Here is a 20411-nt window from a genome sequence, read left to right on the forward strand (position 1 = left end):
TTAACAATCCAAACCTTCCATACCTGGCAACATCCTGGTAAATCTCTTCTGAATCCTCTCCAGCTTAATAATATCCTTCCTATAACTGGGTGACCAGAACTGGACACACCAGTATTCCAGAAGAGGCCTCACTTATGTCCTGTACAACCTCAACATGACTTCCCAACTCCTATACTCAAAGGACTGAATAATGAAGGCGTGTGCCAAATACCTTTTTAACTTCAAAAGATTATATAAATCAACCCTAAGGTCCCTCTGTTCTACAACATTACCAAAGGCCCTACCATTAACTGTAAAATCCCTACCTTTGTTAGTTACCAAAATGTAATACCTCACAACCATCTTGGATTCTAAAGGAGACCTCCAACACCCAATTTACTATGTTTTTTCTTAAAAATTATGCTCATTTTTTAGGAAGTCAAGATGATAATATAGTTTCAAATTACGTTTTTTTAATAATTCAAGAAACATACTCCCAGCCCAAAGGTTGCATTGCGGTGCAATTTACATTACTGCCATTTTGTTCTTCGAAAGAGGGGAAGAAGAACTGTTGCGGTTCTGTTCGGCGAGCTGGGAATTTGTGTTGCAGACGTTTCATCCCCTTTCTAGGTGACATCCTCAGTGCTTAGGAGCCTCCTGTGAAGCGCTTCTGTGTTGTTTCCTCCGGCATTTATAGTGGTTTGCCTCTGCCGCTTCCGGTTGTCAGTTCCAGCTGTCCGCTGTAGTGGCCGGTATATTGGGTGCAGGTCGATGTGTTTGTTGATTGAATCAGTGGAAGAGTGCCATGCCTCTAGGAATTCCCTGGCTGTTCTCTGATTGGCTTGTCCTGTAATAGTAGGGTTGTCCCAGTCGAATTCATGTTGCTTGTCATCTGCGTGTGTGGCTACTAAGGATAGCTGGTTGTGTCGTTTCGTGGCTAGTTGGTATTCATGGATACGGATCGTGAGCTGTCTTCCTGTTTGTCCTATGTAGTGTTTTGTGTAGTCCTTGCATGGGATTTTGTACACTACGTTGGTAGAGGGAGTTTGACCCCACCCCACAGCTTACCAATAGGGTAAACAACACACTGAGGAATCTACAAAAAAAAACGGACAGATAACCAGGTTTGACCTACAGAGAATGAAACCTGAAAGCAATACCACCCCCAGATTTTATGGACCACCTAAAGTGCACAAACCAGACATCCCACTCAGACCCATAGTATCACTACCAGGGACACCATCACACAAACTGGCTAAAGAACTACAGCAGAAACTGAAACACCTCATCAATGGATCCAGACACTCTATACAGTCAACACAGGAATTCTTGGACATCATCAGAAATATACACATAGACAAGGAAGAAACTATGGTCTCATTTGATGTAACGGCACTGTTCACCTCTATCGACAAAACCCTAGCCAGAGAAACAATAGCCAACCTGCTGGACATACAGAACAGACAGCAAGACTGGGCACGGTGGCACAGTGGTTAGCACTGCTGCCTCACAGCGCCAGAGACCTGGGTTCAATTCCCGCCTCAGGCGACTGACTGTGTGGAGTTTGCACGTTCTCTCCGTGTCTGTGTGTGTTTCCTCCGGGTGATCCGGTTTCCTCCCACACTCCAAAGATGTGCAGGTCAGGTGAATTGGCCATGCTAAATTGCCCGTAGTGTTAGGTAAGGGGTAGATGTAGATGTAGGGGTATGGGTGGGTTACGCTTCGGCGGGGCGGTGTGGACTTGTTGGGCCGAAGGGCCTGTTTCCACACTAAGTAATCTAATCTAATCTAAAAAAAAAACAAAGACTGCATACTCAAACTACTGGACCTGTTCCTCACAACACACTTCACATTCAACAACCAAACATATGAACAAATCAACAGCACACCCATGGGCTCACCCATCTCTGGGCTCATAGCAGAAGTTGTAATGCAAAAGGTTAGAACAAACAGTCTTACCACAAATTCAACCCAAACTCTGGGTCAGATATGTGGATGACACCTTTGTAATCATTAAAAACACAGAAATAGAAAACACACACCGGATCATCAACGCCACACTCTCAGGAATAAGATTCACTAGAGAGGAAGAAAAGGACAACCAACTCCCATTCCTAGACGTAATGGTACAGAGAACACTGCAGCGGACAGCTGGAACTGACAACTGGAAGTGGCAGAGGCAGACTACTATAAATGCTGGAGGAAACAACACAGAAGCGCTTCACAGGAGGCTCCCAAGCACTGAGGATGCCACCTAGACAAGGGACGAAACATCTGCAACACAAATTCCCAGCTTGGCGAATAGAACCACAACAACGAGCACCCGAGCTACAAATCTTCTCACAAACTGGGAAGAAGAACTATTAAATCTTTTGAATTTTGTCAAAATTAATTTGTTCAAATACCTAACCACAAAGTAACTAAATCAGAAAAATAACTGATTAAAACTATTGAAGAAATACCTGATAGTAATTGTCCAGTACTAGCACTTTAGGGTTCAACTTTGTGCCATAAGTCAACTCCTTTTTTGGGACATGGGCTGATGTAACCTCAAATTTATAGATGGAAGCCAAAGAATCACTGATACAATACCTAAAATGTGCAATAAAAATGATCAACATTTTTGCAACAACAACTGAAATACCAGCATATTACAGATCCTTGACTGGAAGCCAGCAGCACATTAACAAAGAATGTTGCAATGAATTGTGGATACAATACAAAAAATATTGCCAAATGCAATAAATAGTACAGCAATACATACTAGTAACTCCATTTAGGTAGTTCTGTCCTACACAATTCATATGCTGTACAATAGGTAAATTAGTAGCGGCAAAAGGCCTGTCAAAATTAATGATATCAACTTTAGTACCCTATGTAGTAGGCACAGAGTGTGGAATTACTTTTTACGAAGTGCGTAATTATTAGACTTGGAAAAGATTTAAAAACCATTTCCCAGCTCAAAATACAGTACTTGATGTATTCTCCTATCGCAGGAGAGTCATGATTCAGAGATACTGGATGGAATTATTGCGAAAGGAACTCACTGGCAAAAAGAATATTTGCAGTACAATAGATGAAAGTGTTTATTCACAAACGCATATTGATGAAATTAGTGCTGCAAGATATCAGGGACAAAAAACTCTCACTAATGCAAGGCTTAACATAGGAATAGTGCATGAAACGTTAAAGTGATGCAAGCTCCTAAAAATGCTATAAACTTTATTAACTACTTTACCCATGTTTAACAAAGAAATGTAGAAATCAGGCAATTTTCCTGAAGAAAAATGTGAGGATCTTACTTACGCATATTTCTTGGTTGTTGCCAAGGCACAGTACACAATGTCGTGCTCATCATGCCATCTGCATCTGAGAGGAAGAGTAAACATTTATAGATTCGATAAAGTCGAGAATTACACTAAACACCAAGACCTGCTGAAATTTAATATTTCTTGTAACAATATCATATCATGCTGAAGTGTCAGATAATACACTGATGACTTGTAATTGGTCTGCCTTTGAAATCAAAATCATTATATTAATTGCAGGGATAAAGAGTTGAAATTCTCAGCTGCACCACTTTTAACAAAACAATCTGGATTAAAATATAATGATTTTAATCTTGAAAAGTATAGACTATTGATTAGAAATGTTTAGAGATGCTTTGATCATTCCTTTCTTCCTTAAATAAACAATATAACTTCATACAGGATATGAAAAATAACTTATTGAGGAGGGTGAAGCAACCTACTGCAGGCTGATTCTAGGATTAGTGAACTAAATGAACAGAACCATCCTGAGAACTTGCAACAGAACAAAGTACCACTTTTTATTAACTGGCATTTGTGAGAACAGATGGTGGTTGATCGAATATTCCAGATCATCAAGAGACATAACCGCAGTAAACCCCTGACAAAGTGATGTTTCAAGTCATCAACATCCCTCAAAAAAGATCTATGTAAAAACACACAGTAACAGAAACATAATGTAGGAGATATACACGCTGTAATACTTTATTTACAGCATAAATATTCTGACATCTTGGTAAATTGTGGTATTTGAGATATATAGTTTTTGCTGATTGCTAAGGTGATGGTTAAAATAAAGTTTGCTGTAGAACAAACACGTTCATTTTTTGCTCTAAAAATAGACTTTGCAACACTTTTTGGATATGCAGTACTGGAGCAGAGGACAGTTGAGAGTACAGAAGAATAGGAAATATGCACTTTGTCTCAGTTCTGAATTCAGTAGCAAGTATAACACAATCAGCTCCCACAGCATGACAGAACCACTTCAAACGGCAATGCAACTGTAATAACTAGACTGGCCCACAAAGATTTACAACGGAAATAGAATAATCTGCAATGTACTTTTAAAAGAGAAGGTCAGTAGCTTTGCACTGATATCACAATAATTGATTTTTGTAAACATCAATGCCTTCTTCCCTACACAATAAGTGAATGTTCTACCAAAGGAATCACATGGAAGTTAATGTATTTTATTAAATTGATTTATTTATTTATTGCCACATGTACCTAAGTACAGTGAAAACATAGTTTACAAGCAGATCATTGTAAGCAAAGACATAGATCATAGGGTGGAAAAAATAACTAGACAGAATCATACAATTTACATCACACAGGGTGTGTGCTAGGCAAGATCAACATTAGCAAGATCAGTATTATTTGAACTTAAGACAGTCCATTCATCAGTCTAATAACAGCAGTGAAGAAGCTGTTCTCGAACCTGCTGGTGCATGTTCAAGCTTCTGTATCTTCTACCTGACAGAAGAGGTTGTAGGACAGCATTACTAGGATGTGATGGGCCTTTTTATAATGTTGGCAGTCTTTTTGTGGCAACTTGCGTGTAAATGGAGTCCATAGATGGAAAGTTGACTTCCATGAAAGTCTGGGCTGTGCACACAACCTTCTGTAGGTTTTTAAAAAAAAACAGTACTGGGCAGAGCAGTTGCCATACAAGCCGGCATGCGCACAGACAGTATACTTTCAATGGTGCATCTGCAAAGGTTGGCGAGGGACTTTGTGGAAAGGCCAAATTCCCTGAGCCAGGTGAGGAAGAGGTGGCCTTCTTGGCCATCACATATACATGGGAAGTCCAGGATAAGTTGTCAGTTATAGTCAGTCCTAGGAACTTGACGTTTCCATGCTCTCAACTTCAGCTCTGTTGATGTAAATGGAGGTGTGTTCTCTTCCCTTCATCTTGAAGTCAATGATCAGTTCTTTAGTTTTGCCGACATCGAAAGAGAGGTTGCTCTCACTGCACCACAATACCAAGCCTGCTATCTCCTTTCTGTATTTTGACTTGTTGTTATTTGATATCCATGGTGGTGTCATCAGCAAACTTGTAGATGGCGTTTGTTTGGGATTTGGCAACACAGTGAGCGTACAGTACAGAGCTGAGATTGCTTCCTTGGGAGGCTCGTGTCAAGTGTTATTGTGGAGGAGATGCAGCTGTCTATGATTGCAGTCAATGGGTCAAAAAGCTGACAATCCAGTTGCAGGGGGTGGAGCCAAGACCTAGGTCACGCAGTTTTGAGATCGGAGGGGGGAAATAATGGTGTTGAAGACAGAGCCGTAGTTGATGAACAGGAATCTGATGTAGGTGTCCTTGTTGTCTACATGCTCTAGCGATAAGTGCAAGTCTAGGGATATAGCTTCCGCTGTTACAGTGGTAGGTAAATTGTAGAGGATTGAGGCAAGCTGGGAGAGCAGAGTTGACATGGGCCTTAAAACAGCCTCTCTAAGCACTTAGTGATTATGGAACTCAGACCACTAGGCAATAGTCATTAAGTCATGTTGCATGTGCTCTCTTAGGTACTGGGATGACAGCGGTCTTCTTGAACCAGGTGGAGACTTTAACTTGCAGGAAGGAGAGGTTGAAGACGTTGCTGAATACCTCCACCAGTTGGTCTGCACAGGATATAAATTATGTAGTGTAAATAGCTTTTGATTACTGGGGCTTCTTCATACATTGGTCTCTTATGGTGTGTTTACTGTACATATGCTACATGGTGGTTGTTCTTTCAGCTAACTCCTAACTGATGACGGCAGAGCTAACTAATTAGTCAATACAAAAGACACATTACAGAATTTCCACTTAGAAGTTGTGGCTGCATTCTACAAAATAACTGTAAAACATAGCTTAAGTTCCTGCAGTTTTGCTTCGAAAAACAACAAATTTAAATAGTGTAATGGCTTGAGTATACTGTGCATCCCTAGCCAAAATAACTTGAGACTATAAATGGTACTCAGTTAGGTACTTCAGGGACTTTGCAGCAGAAAACAAACTTTTAAATAATACTGAAGTGGTGTACATTCCTAAATGCCTACATTCGTAAATAAAATACCCTTTAAAATATGTTGTATTACCAAATGTGTGCTTTAAATTTACTTGATGGATCAGTTTCAATTGACTGGTGCCATCTAGCAGCATGATTTATTCTGTGCAAACAGAATTACATGCACTGACCAACATCTGCCACTGGGCAGAGGCCAGGACTTAATTCTGAATTCCAAAAAGGTACACAGCAGAGAGCAAACGCTGGGGGGTTTTAAACTAAGAACTTTAAAGATTTTAAAAGTGGGGGAGGAGTAATGCAAAGCGGGATTGAAGACATGAACAGAGGAATAGAAATGGGAGCAGAAGTATGGGAAAAGTCATCTTGAAAGCAGGAATTGAACACAGTCTGTGGGAAACAAAAACTGAAGCTCAATAGTAAAGCAAATATATTGTCCTATTTCAACAATATTGAAGCAAAGCAATTCTGTAGATACAGAATTGACATGCTCCTGTGATTATATAATTTCAGAATGATTGCAAGTACTTGATTTTTTACACATTTGCTAAGTTTCATGCACGATATTAAGTGCATGACATGCTTGCTAAATTGAAGTACATTTTGCATCCACATATTATAACAAACAGCAACTGTACAAAGTAATCTAAATACATACAAAAACATTTTTCCACAAATGTACTGTAATGTGATGGAATCTGTGGTTTCAAAGCATATACTTTTTGAGATCATTATCATTTAAAAAGAAATCCAAATACCTCACTATAACCAACAGAATGCTGTTGCAAAATAACACGACCATGATCAAGTGGGCACGTGGGCAAAGGACAGACATTGGAGTTTAATTTAGATAAATGTGCATTGCTGCATTTTGGTAAGGCAAACCAGGGCAGAAGTTATACAGTTAATGGTGAGTGTTGCCAAACAGAGAGACCTAGGGGTGCAGGTGTACAGTCCCTTGAAAATTGAGTCACAGGTAGATAAGGTGAAGGCAGCATTTGACAAACTTACCTTCAAATGGTCAGTGCATTCAGTGAAGGAGTTGCAACATCATGTTGCACTGTACAGGATATTGTTTAGGCCACTTTTAGAATACTGTATTCAATCCTGGTTTCGCTGTTATAGAAAAGTTGCCGTTAAACTTGATGGGTTCAGAAAAGATTTACAAGGATGTTGCTGGTTTTGGAGTATTTCAGCAGTAGGGAAATTCTGAATAGGCTGGAGGTTTTCTCCCCAAAGCGCCAGGAGCTGAGGGGTAACCTCAGAGGCTTATGAAATCATGAAGGGCATGGATAGGGTAAGTAGGCAAGGTGTTTTGCCCCTGGATTGGGGAGCGTAAAACTAGAAGCATAGGGGGAGAGGGATAAGATTTAAAAAGGGACCTAAGAGACAACTTTTTCAGACAGAGGATGGTGGCATGTATGGAATGAGCTGCAAGGGGCAGTGAAGGAGACGAGAACATTTAAAAGGCATCTGGATGGATGCATGAATAGGAAGGGTTTAAAAAGGGATATGGGCCAAATACTGACAAATGGGACGAGATTTGTTTAGGATATCTGGTGGGCACGGACAGTTGGACCGAAAGATCTATTTCCATGCTGTACACCTCTATGACTCTGAGACGATATTTTATAATCGCTTTAAGAGGTGCACTTAGTTTTTTTTTAAATAAAAGATTGAGACAAAAAGGTCAAGTGGTCTCCTCAAAGCCAATAAAATAAACAGATGGGTCTTGGCTTTTTTTAAAAAAAACTTTGGAATAATAGAAGCAGCCTGAATGAGTGGGGTCAAATTCCCACATGACCAGTATTTTTAATTTTTGTGGTCTGCAGTTGCTGGAGTCTTGAAGCTGGATGTAGAGGCTCTTATTCCTCTCTGTTACAGCTAAAACCTGGAATTCTCTTCCTGTCACTATAATTACCTGTGAAATAACCTCTTCTGCAATTTGTCTTTGCCAAGGGTGTATTTATGGCATGTTATTGTATTGGAACACAATTAGTAATTTATATATATCATTTTGTTACACATTGTGACAGAGTTAAAGTTAAGCCAATTTATTTTTGTTAAATTTTACTCTGCAGTCAAAATACAAATGTATTTTGCTTACAGTCAAGTAATTTGACCAACTGAACGGCATCTGGAAGGCAACATCTTACACTTTTAAAATAAGAAAAAGGCCCTTGCTACCTTCTTATTCGGAGGGGATTTGGTCAGGTCCATAATAAACTGCGGCTCTTGTCAGGAAGAAAATCTCAAATTGCAGGTTGCATTTTGGATTATTGGGCTCATAAAGGAGTAAGAGGTCAGGGTTAACTTTCTTTTTTCAGATGTTGAATTTGGTTGGCTTAAATAGGATTTCGTTCTTTCAGTCACTGGGTTTCCTGGGGATGGAAGAAGTCACTTCAGGAGTTTTACTGACAGGAAGCAAGGCAAAGATTCTAGAGTTGGGGTTGTCTTTTTCCCATGCAAAAAAAATGGAGGCAACTGCAGCAATAGCTTGACATTGGAAATGGCTAAAATTCAGATTCAAATGAAGCAGCTGAAACAAAAAGGAAATGAAACAGTTAGCATTAGGATTGAAAGCAGATAAATAGCTCTAGCAGAACAGAAAGAAAAAAAGGAGTCTCAGGGCAGAAGAAAGGGTGAGAGTTCTATAAAAATAAAAACTTAAGAGGTTGCAACTGAAAACTCAAAGCTGACTTAAAATGCCAGAGGTCGAAGTGGAAGATAGGAGTAGTGATGATCACAATGATGAACAACAATCCCATTGTAGTCAAAGATCCGAAAGAAATTAAGATTTTCAGAGATATGGGAAAGAGGAGATATGTAATTCAAGAGTATTGCCAGAATAAATATGAGCAGCGTCCCATTACATAAATGGAGGTTGGAAAGTTTGGTGAAGTGGTGGTCAGAGGAGAAAAATTCTTGGTTCCAGAAGTAGTTTATCCTTCGTAGTGATAGCGTGGATCACAGTTGGGGGTGATGCCTACTGTGGTTGAAAAATCAGTGGGGAAAAAAAATCAGGTAATTGAGGTATGAAGAAAGCATACACTGGAATTTTTTCTGACTGTATGGTAACAAGGTCATAAAGCCACAGTTGGACACAGGAGAAATCAAACAATAAAGTTAAGGAAGTTGAAGTTCAATTACCAGAAACTGTATTTGATTAAATGGTTGAGAAAAAAAACCCAACAGGTGGAAAACAAAATGGATATTTTTAGTTCAAAGAAATTAACTGAATTACAATGGAAAGAGGACAATGGAAAGTTGTATCAAAAAACAAACAAAAATATGGTGTATCCAAGAATGTTACTATTTAAAAATGATGTCTTAAAGAGGAAATGGAGACTATCACACAATCAGGCAGATGAGAAACGGGCAGAAGTTCATCAAGTTGAAAATACATCACTTAATGCATTCTACCATGTGGGTAGCATACAAATTATCAGTGAAAGTCATTTGGAAAGAAGGAAAACTCACGCCAAAATATAAAAATATTTTTATTGCTCTGGAGTGCAGAAGGATTTAGTATGAATGTCAAGTGATATTCAACATGTCAGGTAATTGGAAAATCTCAGGCAGTGATAAAACCATTCACACATTTCAGGAACCTTTTACGACAGTCGTAATTGATTGAGTAGGAGCCCTACCTAAATCAAAAAAGTGGGAATCAGTATTGTTCACCATACTAAGTGAGGCTATTAGATTTCCATTGGCCATCCCATCATGCAGTATCCCAGTTAACTGGATTGTAGAAGTTACTTTTTTTTTACTACCCACATGAATACAATCATATCGAGGATCAAATTTTACATCAAAATTCTTCAAGAAAGTTATGGATATCTTAGGAATAAAACAATTCACATCAACTGCGTACCATCCAGAATCACAGGTAGCATTAGAAGGATAGCATCAAACCTCTAAAGACCATGTTGAGGGCTTATAGACAATACCTATCCAGAGGACTAGGATAAAGGAATTCAGTTGTCCTGTGCACAATTTGCAATTCAGTCCATTTGAATTAGTTTGGGCATGTGGTGAGAGGAAATTGACAAGTCGGAGTTCAGAGACCACATATTTGAACTGTATATCAGATTTTAGGGCAAGGTTAAAAAGAAAAAGGGAGAGTTGGTTAGACAGCATTTAAAAATAGCACAGAATGTAATGAAATCAGAAGCAGACAAGAAATCAAAATTTCCTAATTTTGCCAGAGGAGATAATATGTCAGCGTTACTCCCAGTGGAGTAACCTTTAAAGGCAAAGTTTAATGAGCCTAAAAAGGAAAGTGAGAGTGAGGCGAATTATTTGGCAAGAATGCCAGATAGAAAGAAATCTGTCATATGAATATGCTCAAAAGGTACTTTGATAGGGAAATGAAGCAAAATGAGAATCTGTTACTGGTTACACCAGAGTGAAGAACCATGTTCAGATAGTTCTGAACTGGATACTCCTCAAATTAAGTTGGACGATGAGAAGTTGTCAAAAATTGGGATAAAACTGCGCACATTAAGGTTTTATTTGCCACTGTAGCCTCTTGATATGGCAGTTTATCAAATTACTATTCGAGATTTAATACTGTACATCCACTGATTTGCCTTGATCCTCAGCATTTTAGTTCGTCAAAGAGTTCCAGGAAATTAGTTGAGCATGATTTTTCTTTTCACAAAACCATGCTGATTTGCCCATATACCTTGAACTTATCCAAATGCCTTGTTATTAGTCTTAAATAATAACTTATCACATCTCCCCTATAAGTATTAAGCTAGCTTGCTTTTAGTTTCCAGCTTTTTGTCTCCTTTCATTTTTGAATAAAGGAGTTACATTGACTATTTTCCAATCTAATGGAACCTTCCCAGAATCTTGGAAAAGTATCTCATTTAGCCACTTCTAAAAACTTGTCAGCCTGTGTCTCCAAACAATTTCACCCAGTACCACTTTGCAAATTTTCTTGAGTTAATTCCATTCCATTTCCTTATTTCCAATATTTGTGGGGTGTTACTGATCTTCTGGTGTGCAAAATTACCTGTTAATTAATAATGAGCTTGTTTTCCCTTAGTTCCCCCATACTCATTTTTATAGCACCACCATTCACTTTGTCATCGTTATTAAATGTCTGTAGAAAATGTTACTAATGTTTTAAAATTTCTTGCTAGCTTTTTCTTGTACTCTTGATTTTTCTTTCCACATTAATCATTAGTCTTTTAGCAAAGGCATTCTTCCCCAAATTTCTGACTTTGAAAGCCTGCATGTAGCAAGGCATGTTGCCTTCTTTGTTTCAAGGTGTTAAAATTTGCACAATTCAATGAATTTTGTTGAGTTTCTTCCTTCCTTGATAACAAGCAGGATGAGTTTGTTGCAGGGCAGACTTAGTATGGAGATCACATCTCCAAGCGACTCCATTTTAGCCTGAATTAAAAGGAGACAATGTAAGATGTAACCATCTTAGAAAGCCTAACATTTTGTAGCACTTTGGTATGGTGACCAGATTTTGAAAAATTATGGTTAGGTTGGGCCTCATGATAATTGCAATGCTCAGCAATTATTGGCTGAACTCTGGGGAGGGACAGATTATGATGGGAGGTAATGTGATGACAGTTGTCCTATCAAAGTTAGCAATCCTGTTTCAGGGTTTCAATGCTGTTTCATAAGCATTAAAGCCATTGGCATTAAAATGGCAGCTTTAGGTGGTGGGGCAGCGATATGGTTCGATTGCCCATAATAGTCTGCGGTGCAGTGTGTGTTAATGGAAAAGGACAAAATCTTTCTCAGATTTTTCTCCCTTCTTGTTTCTAATTGACCAAAAAAAGGGGGAAAGTGAAAACGGAGATACTTGACACTTTAAAAAATTGTCCGAACATGGGAACATCTAAAGAAAATCCGAGGCTGGCACAATTGCAACATTTAAGAGGCATTTGGATGGGTATACAAATAGGAAGGGTTTGGAGGGATATGGGCCAGATGCTGGCAGGTGGGACTAGATTGGGTTGGGATATCTGGTCGGCATAGACGGGTTGGACCAAAGGGTCTGTTTCCATGCTGTACATTTCCATGACTATGACTCTAATTGATATACCTCCCATTGGAAAATCAAAATGAGCTGAAAAAAAGGGATTGTTACAATCATATAGGGAGATATGTGGGAATAAGCTGGGAAATATTAATCTGATTATGTAGATATAGGAAATGCTGTTCCAATGAAGCAACATCCTTACAAGCTTAACCCTGTGAAGTCTATACAGGTTCAAGATGAGCTTGAACAACTCATAATAATGTTGCTAAAACCACATGGTACCCAGAAATGTGGACTATCATAAAGTCAATACAGTCACAAAATCTGACTCATATCCTATTCCACATTTGGAAGACTATATTAAAGGTAGGACAAGCAACTTTATTTTAAAGTTGGACTTATTCAGAGGATACTGGCAGGTACCTTTATCCAAAAAAAAAGAGTGAAGGAAATTTCAGCTTTTGAGACATCAAATGGATTACCAGTTTAAAGTTATACCATTTCGTATGAAATATGCACCAGCCACATTTCAAAGACTAACCAATACAGTCATTTCAGGATTACCCAATTGTGTTGTATATATTGACAATCGGTGGTTTTTAAAATCATATATGGAAGGAACATTTGGAGCACCTTTTGGAATTGTTCAATTGACTTCAGGAAACAGGCTTGGTGATAAACCCAGCTGAGAGTGAGAGTGAGAGTTCACAAAAGCCCAAGTCATATTCCTGGGCCAAGTCATTGGATATTGATGGATCGCCCCCATGGTTCGTGAAAATAAAGGTTATTGGGGAGCTTCCCCATATTGACAAAGAGGTAACTACTAAGATTCCCGAGACGGAGTGTTTTTTAATTTGGTGAATTATTGTAGGGTACTAGTAGTTAAGACCAAGGCTCGCACCAAATTTCAGCATATGCAGTTGCCCCACTGAGTGACTTGAAGCGGTGCAGAAAATTTGTGGCTGGAGGAATGTTCAGAAGGCATGTGATAGCCTGTAAGCTGTGTTAATCACTGCCCCAATGGTTACCATGCCTAATTACATTAAGCCATTCAAATTGGCTATCGATAAAAGGTGACATGGGTGTCAGTGCTTTACTTTTACAAAGAGATAGAAAGACCTATCGCGTATCTTTCCTGAAAAGTGAATAATAATGCATTAAAAATATTCCAAAATTCAGAAGGAGAACATGAGTTTTGTGTTGGCATTTCAACATTTACTTTGCCAGTAATGTATTGGAGACAATTGTATATACTGGCCACAACACCTTAAGTTTTTGGGGAAAATAGGGTACAAATTTCAGACTGTTTAGATGGAGCTTAATGTAGCAACCATTCACTTAAAAAAATCAAACACATGATGAACCAAGAGAACGCAATTGCCAATGTATTTTTGCGACTTTGATGAACAAAGGCAGAAGTATTTGGTGGTGGGAAAATAAAGACTGAAATGGACTGCAGTGGTGAATGATTGCATGCTCAGAGTCAGTGTAACGTACATATATTGTAGTGTACTAGTAGTTAAGACCAAGGCTCTTAGTGATAGTTCATTCTTTTGGCTGCAGTGTTGGGGAGGGGTGGGGGTGGTATTAGATGAATCTTTAGCATCGAGAGGCGTATTTTGTCCTGGTTTTTATAAACAAAAAGGTTGTGATCGACATGGTGAGCAATCCAGTCAAAGCCATTAAGTAAACAGCCTGAGAGCCTGAACAGATAGGATCAAGCTTCCACACAACCAGGATTTTTAAGTTTAACCTTTCAGCAGTTGCTGGGATCTTGAAGCTTCATGTGGAAGCTTTTATTCCGGTTACAGCTAAAAGCTCAGGTTTTTTTCCTGCTGCTAGAATTGCATGTGAAAATCTATTTTACAGAATTTGCCTTTGTCAAAGGTGTTTATGGGATATTACTATATTGAAACAGTTAGTTAGCAGTGGTTTTATATATATTTCAAGCATTGATAGTTCCAGTTAAGCCAAATATTTTCTTGTGTCTGTATTTTAACTATAGTGTAAAAATTAAAGTGTGCTTTACTTAAAGTCGAGTAGTTTGACCAATTAAACTGCAATGCCTTACACTTACTTTTGAAATGAAAAAAATTAGCATGGGCACTATCACCTTAATAATTCTGAGAAGATTTGGTCTGGTCCTTAACAATCAACATTAATATATCCATGTCAGCATTGGAATCCCATTTATGGAATTGCTCATGACCGAAACTACTACATTCACTTGCTCCTCTATCACCGAGATCCATCATTGCTGCAGAGAGTCATAATCAATAGTCAGCCTTAACATAGAACAATGTGCGCACAGGATTTTGAAATCATACCTTCCCACTTACTTTGTGCAATTAAGTCTATTTAAATACAATGCCCACTGCAGTTACCTCTGACATTTTATTAACAATGGCAGATTACAATACAGACTGCTATCAAACTAATATTACTGATAAGGAAAGTGGCAGTACATTACCTCAAAACATACCCACTACCCATTCTTTTAGAAAAGATGGTCCTGCTGGTATAGCAGAACACTTGTTGAAATCACACCATGCATTAACTGACCCTTTAACCCCACTGTCTCTACTGTTACTACCCCTTTCTCATTGCTCTGTGTCTGAGTATTTGTTTATCAATTTCACTGATTGTGAAATAAGAATGAGTACTGTTTATGTTAGTGACAGCTGAAGTTCTTGGTGTAACTGAGCTGTACAGAACAATGTTAATTGCAAGATTGCTTCACAGGGAGCAGGCAATATATTACAAAATAAACAAACATACTGTATATACTTGTGTAAAAGTCAAATTTTTAAAAGACTTTTTTTAAGATTAAATTTATGGGGTCGACTATTACATGGATACTACTTTTGAGAAGCTGCAATTCATGCTATAGTCCAAAATACTACATCATCAGCAGAAGCCAAATTGATCTCTAAGCAATTAGAAAAAACAACAAATTGCTGCTACAGTTATTTGTCTTCTCTGCAATTTCAGTATCTTTAAGTTTAAACACTGCTGTATATCTTTTGCTTTTTCTGGAGGACATTTTTACACAAAAAAGAAATTTCAAAACCTCAATTAGGTATGACTGTAATCGATGAGTGTTAAGGGAACCGAGCTCAGCTGAATGGCACTCATCTGACTCTGATCTGATGGAACTTAAACTTTCCCAGCAATTTCTTCCATTTCCCTCCATACTCTTCATTTGCAGTTGTTTTAGTTTTTCAAACTAACATTTCAAGCTTTTATTTCTGATGAAAAAAGTTAGACATTTGACTCTCATTCAGTCTCACCAATCACTGTAGCCGTAACGTTTATGTACTAGGGTTGGCTTTGATACGAGATATGGAAAACTCTAGATTTTTTGGCCAAAAATAAGGGGTCAACTTTTACATGAGATTTTACTTTTACTTGAGTATATATGGTACTTAGTTTCAAAAGACCCCCAAAACTCAGTTATTTGATAATCATAGCATTGTAACAAATGAGCAGATTAAAAATAAATACATGGATTATTTGCATAACGCCAGTATATTCCACTACACCCCAGGACCAAACATCAGCTTGTGATATGCATCAGGAAATTGGATTATCTGATCCTTAAAAACTATTCAGTTCTAGAACATCCAGCATCCTTCTTCAAAAAGTGTTAATTTGACTGACTGGGGTTCATGCCACCCAACTGTTAATCATTGCTGAATCTTCAAACCTTTTTGTTTTAGTACAGGTTAATTGTAAGGTAATCAGGTCTTAACCCTACTTTTAAAGTGTTCACAAATTTAGAATAGATTAGGACGGTGAACATGGATAGTAGCCAATAACCATGTGAAAAACAGTCACCTAGAATAGTGCCAAAAAGGAAGCTTCCTTATACCTGGCCAAGAAGATTTATATCATGCTACCATTTCTTTCATTTTTACATATTTAAAAAGGGTGCAATTTTTAAAAATTGACAGACCTAGTATTTGCAGCATAATCCCAAATCATTACATCCAGCATTCTCTCCACACTAGCTTTGGAAGGTTTCTCTTTTAACTTGTGTTCATAAAGTTTCTCTATCAGTTCTTCAAGCTCAAAAACATTCACAGGAGTGCTTCTACCTGTCATAAAAACACTAAAATTAGGACACTGAATAACTGAAGAAAATAATAAAAATGTTATTTCTCTTAGTTTTAAAATCAGAAAAAACAAATAAACTATATATTTTGAAAATTAAAAACAGAAGTTGCTGGAAATATCAGCAGGTCTAGCAGCAATCAGTGAAGAGAAATCAGAATTAACATTTCAGTTCTGAGGAAGCGTCACTGGAGCCAAAATGTTAACCCTAATTTCTCAAATGCTGCCAGACCTATGGAGTTTTTCCAACAACTTCTATTTTGGTTTCTGAGTTACAGCATCCGCAGTTTTTGGATTTTGTGTACAGTTGTCAACCACAAGTATATGGCACTCATAAAAAGGGACTTTGCAACTAAAAAAAAAAGTTAACTTCAAGACATCAGGAATGCCCTCTTTAACAAAAAGGGAATACCCTGGGAGTCAATGCTCTCATTCGTCAATTCGCTAACCGTAATCGAAGCTTCCCTAGACCCCATGGTTTGGAATCCCCTCCATGTCCACCTGTCCTTTAAGATCTTTTATAAAACCCTCACCTTTGGCCCCACCAAGTCATGGATCAATAGTTCCTTCTTTACCTTGGTATTCCTAACTTCTTTGCAACAGATGCACCAACATTAGATGTTTTATACAGTAGTTGTACTACTACGTGGTAATGCCACGTTAGTAACCAGCTAAGCTATAAAATGTAAAAATATCAAAACATCAATTCTGTTTCCTTTATCCATGAGAAACAAAAAAAAAAGGTATTTTAAACAAAAATGTGCTCACTTACTGTTGCCAATCGAAATAGTTTCACAATAAAAATGTTATGATATCCTAACTTACATAGCAGATCATTTTCAAACTGGGGAAAAATACTTGGCATTTTAACCACTGACTGAAGCTTATACTATAAAGTATTATAGGCAAAAATTTGGAAAGCAACTATATTATACCCATTTGTATCAACTACAGATTGTATTCATTTGAGTTTAGAAGATCGAGGGGAAATCTATTAGAAACTTACAAGGTAATGCATGGCTTAGAAAGGGTGGTCGCTGGGAAGTGGTTTCTGTAGGCTGGGAGACTAGGACCCTTGGGCACAGCCTTAGAATTAGAGGGGGTCAATTTAGAACAGAAATGAGTAGACAATTCTTCAGCCAGAGAGTGGTGGGCCTGTGGAATTCATTGCCACGGGAGTGCAGTGGAGGCTGGGACGTTAAATGTCTTCAAGGCAGAGATTGATAAATTCTTGATCTCACTAGGAATTGAAGGCTATGAGGAGAGTGCAGGTAAGTGGAGTTGAAATGCACATCAGCCATGATTAAATGGTGCATGGGCCGAATGGCCTTACTTCCACTCCTATGTCTTTGGTCTTATGAGTTTACATTCACTAATTTACAACGCATGTTGCTCAAATATTCAACTTCCACCTTAAATCCTCAAATAAAACTTATAATTATTATTAATTAATTTGAGATTCATATTATGCACGAGATAGCTAATGTTATTGAGATTTGAAATTTAAATGATCAGAAGGAAAACTCATCGTGTTTTACAGAGCAGGAACTCCTAACCAAGTATTGCTATTCACTATGATCAAAATATTCGACGCTAGTTTGCTTTTGTTTTAAATTTTAAAAAAGGGGAAAAGATAATATACCTGCTTTTCTGGCCAACCAGTTCAAACACCAATTCACTCTGAAGCACTCAGCTAACTAGAATTGAAATAAACAGATTATCAAATTTAAAAAGGTGACCTTTGAACAAAGACATGCACTGACCTACACAGGATTAGCCTTTCTATACCGCTAGGCAGATGCTTATTTAATTATCATCAATGGAAGGTATAGAAATAAATTAGAACATTTCTTCAACATTCCCCCTCCCCCACCAACCCCCCAAAAAATCCACGGTTCTCTTGAGACTAGGAAGACAAAGCTTGCTAATTACAATTCTATTTCCTTGCTCCAATTTAACTGCAGTTATTTCCTCAAGCAGTGGAATTTTACCATGTAATATATTACCTTACAGTAAACTGGAGGGAAACCACAGCTTCTTTCTTGCCTCAGAAAAGCACAAAACTGTTGAAAGATCTCACTGTAACTGGAACTTGCAAGTTCAAAGTTTGAAAGTGGAATTTTGTGAGTGGCATCACCTAGCAAAGAAAGTTTTAATAGAAAACAAAAACTTACTTTACATCAGCATCACTCGGATTTAGTCAAAAACACTGCAAAAATCCCTCCCGTTAATTGTTTTTCTATTCCATGTCACAATGAAGTGAACATTATTTCTAAAAATATTTAATTTTGATCATTCCCAATTAAGCTCAGTTTAGGCTTTAACAGGTCAAGTTCTTAGTCCTAGTCCTGTTCTCTCAGTCTGGAGAAAAGGGGCAGTGTATAAAAACAATTTTTAAAAATAGTTTTTTTAAAAATAGATATTCTTTTCAAGAGATGCAAGTTGACAGGGAAGATCATTTTTTTTTCCTACCCTGACTTGCCCTTGAATGAAGCAGTTTACTAGGTCATTGAAGAGGGCAATTAAGAGTCAACCACACTGCTGGACAACTGGAATTAATTCTCGGCCTGATAGTGCAAAGATTACAGATGTCCTCTCCTAAAGAACATTAGTGAGCCAGATTACTTTTCTAACACTGTTGGGATGTTTTATGGTCAAAATTATCAAAACTAGCTTTTAATTCCATAAATTCAAAGAACAGATGAATACCAGTTGCCATGGTGCAGTGTGAATGCATGTCCCCGTGGTTTAACCTAGGCCACTGAAGTATGGTCCACTAACAATACCATCACCCCATTTACCAACCACTTGTCAGTAAACTAGGATCAAGAGGAAATAAATGTACTCTTTCAACTGTGATGAAACAGAAAATGTTTTATTCCCTTAGTAATAAACATAAAGTAGATATAGGTGAATATATTCCAATCTCAAATAAAACAGGCCGAAATGCAGATTAAAATCAGAATTAATCATTCTACTCTGGAACAGAGTTTCATATTCCAGTAAGGACACCTTAACATCATGAGTGGGGTCAGTTAGCCCAGTTGATTGGAGGAATGATTTATGATGCAGAGTGACTCCAACAATGTGGGTTTAATTCCCGTACCAGAGGTCAACGTGAAAGTAAGAAGAAAAAAATAGACATATGATGCATTCCAGACTAATAATAGCGATCAAAATTAGGAAGAATGTGTCAAATGGGGCGGGGGGGGGGAAAGAAAGAGGCACACTAATGTTGGAATAAGGAAGGCTAAGAGGGAGTACAAGTATGGCATGCTGCGCTAAAACAAAATATATTAACAGTAAATGACAGCGAAGGATACAGTAGAAGGATAGAGTAGGACCCACAAGGAACAAGTGGGACAAGCTGCTCACTCAAGCAAAGAATGCGGCAGAGATATTGAACAAGTACTTTGCTTCTGCATTTACCAAATTAGAAAATGGTGACAATGGCATTGTTGAAAATGAGGATGTTGAGCAGCTGAGTAGTATAGGGATAGATAAAGGAAGTACTAAAAAGGCTGGCAGCACTGCAAGTAGAGAAGTTGCCAGGCCCGGATAGGATGCACTTATATTGCTAAGAGAAGGAAGGGAGCAAATAGATAGCATGAGACAAAAATTTTCCAAATCCCTCTCAACACAAGTTTAGTCCCAGGGGACTGGAGGATTGCAAATGAGACAGCATTGCTCCTTTCTTAAAAGGAAAGATAACCAAGGAACTACAGACTTGCCAGCTTAATATCAGTAGTGGGAAAACTGATGAAGACAATGACACAGAATAAGGTAAATATATAAAAAGAAAGTTAATACTTGACAAGGACAGGTCACATCTGACAAATCTGATTGATTCCTTTGACGAGGTGACACAGGCAGTGGTTGAGGGCAGTGCTGTGGACGTTGTATATTTGGATTTTCAGAAATCATTTGATATGGTGCCACATGGCAGGTTGGTTAGCAATTTAAATGCTTGGGATTGATAGTTAACTTCTAATG

At 38.0% G+C, this 20411-nt stretch overlaps 1 protein-coding gene across 1 annotated transcript in view; it reads right to left on the bottom strand.

Moving 5' to 3' along the window:
* The window catches only part of LOC140485848 (protein maelstrom homolog), a 73817-nt gene that overhangs the window by 18556 nt on the left and 34850 nt on the right, over nt 1-20411 (bottom strand). Inside the window, exons 6-10 of the mRNA XM_072584308.1 lie at nt 18425-18555; nt 18061-18115; nt 16261-16402; nt 3286-3348; nt 2442-2571 (exon numbers count right to left, since the gene is read on the bottom strand). Of these exons, the coding sequence (XP_072440409.1) occupies nt 2442-2571; nt 3286-3348; nt 16261-16402; nt 18061-18115; nt 18425-18555 (521 nt within the window). The remainder of the gene's footprint in view (nt 1-2441; nt 2572-3285; nt 3349-16260; nt 16403-18060; nt 18116-18424; nt 18556-20411) is intronic.

The sequence above is a fragment of the Chiloscyllium punctatum genome, chromosome 15 (genome assembly GCF_047496795.1).
Source record: "Chiloscyllium punctatum isolate Juve2018m chromosome 15, sChiPun1.3, whole genome shotgun sequence".
Classification (NCBI taxonomy): Eukaryota; Metazoa; Chordata; class Chondrichthyes; order Orectolobiformes; family Hemiscylliidae; genus Chiloscyllium; species Chiloscyllium punctatum.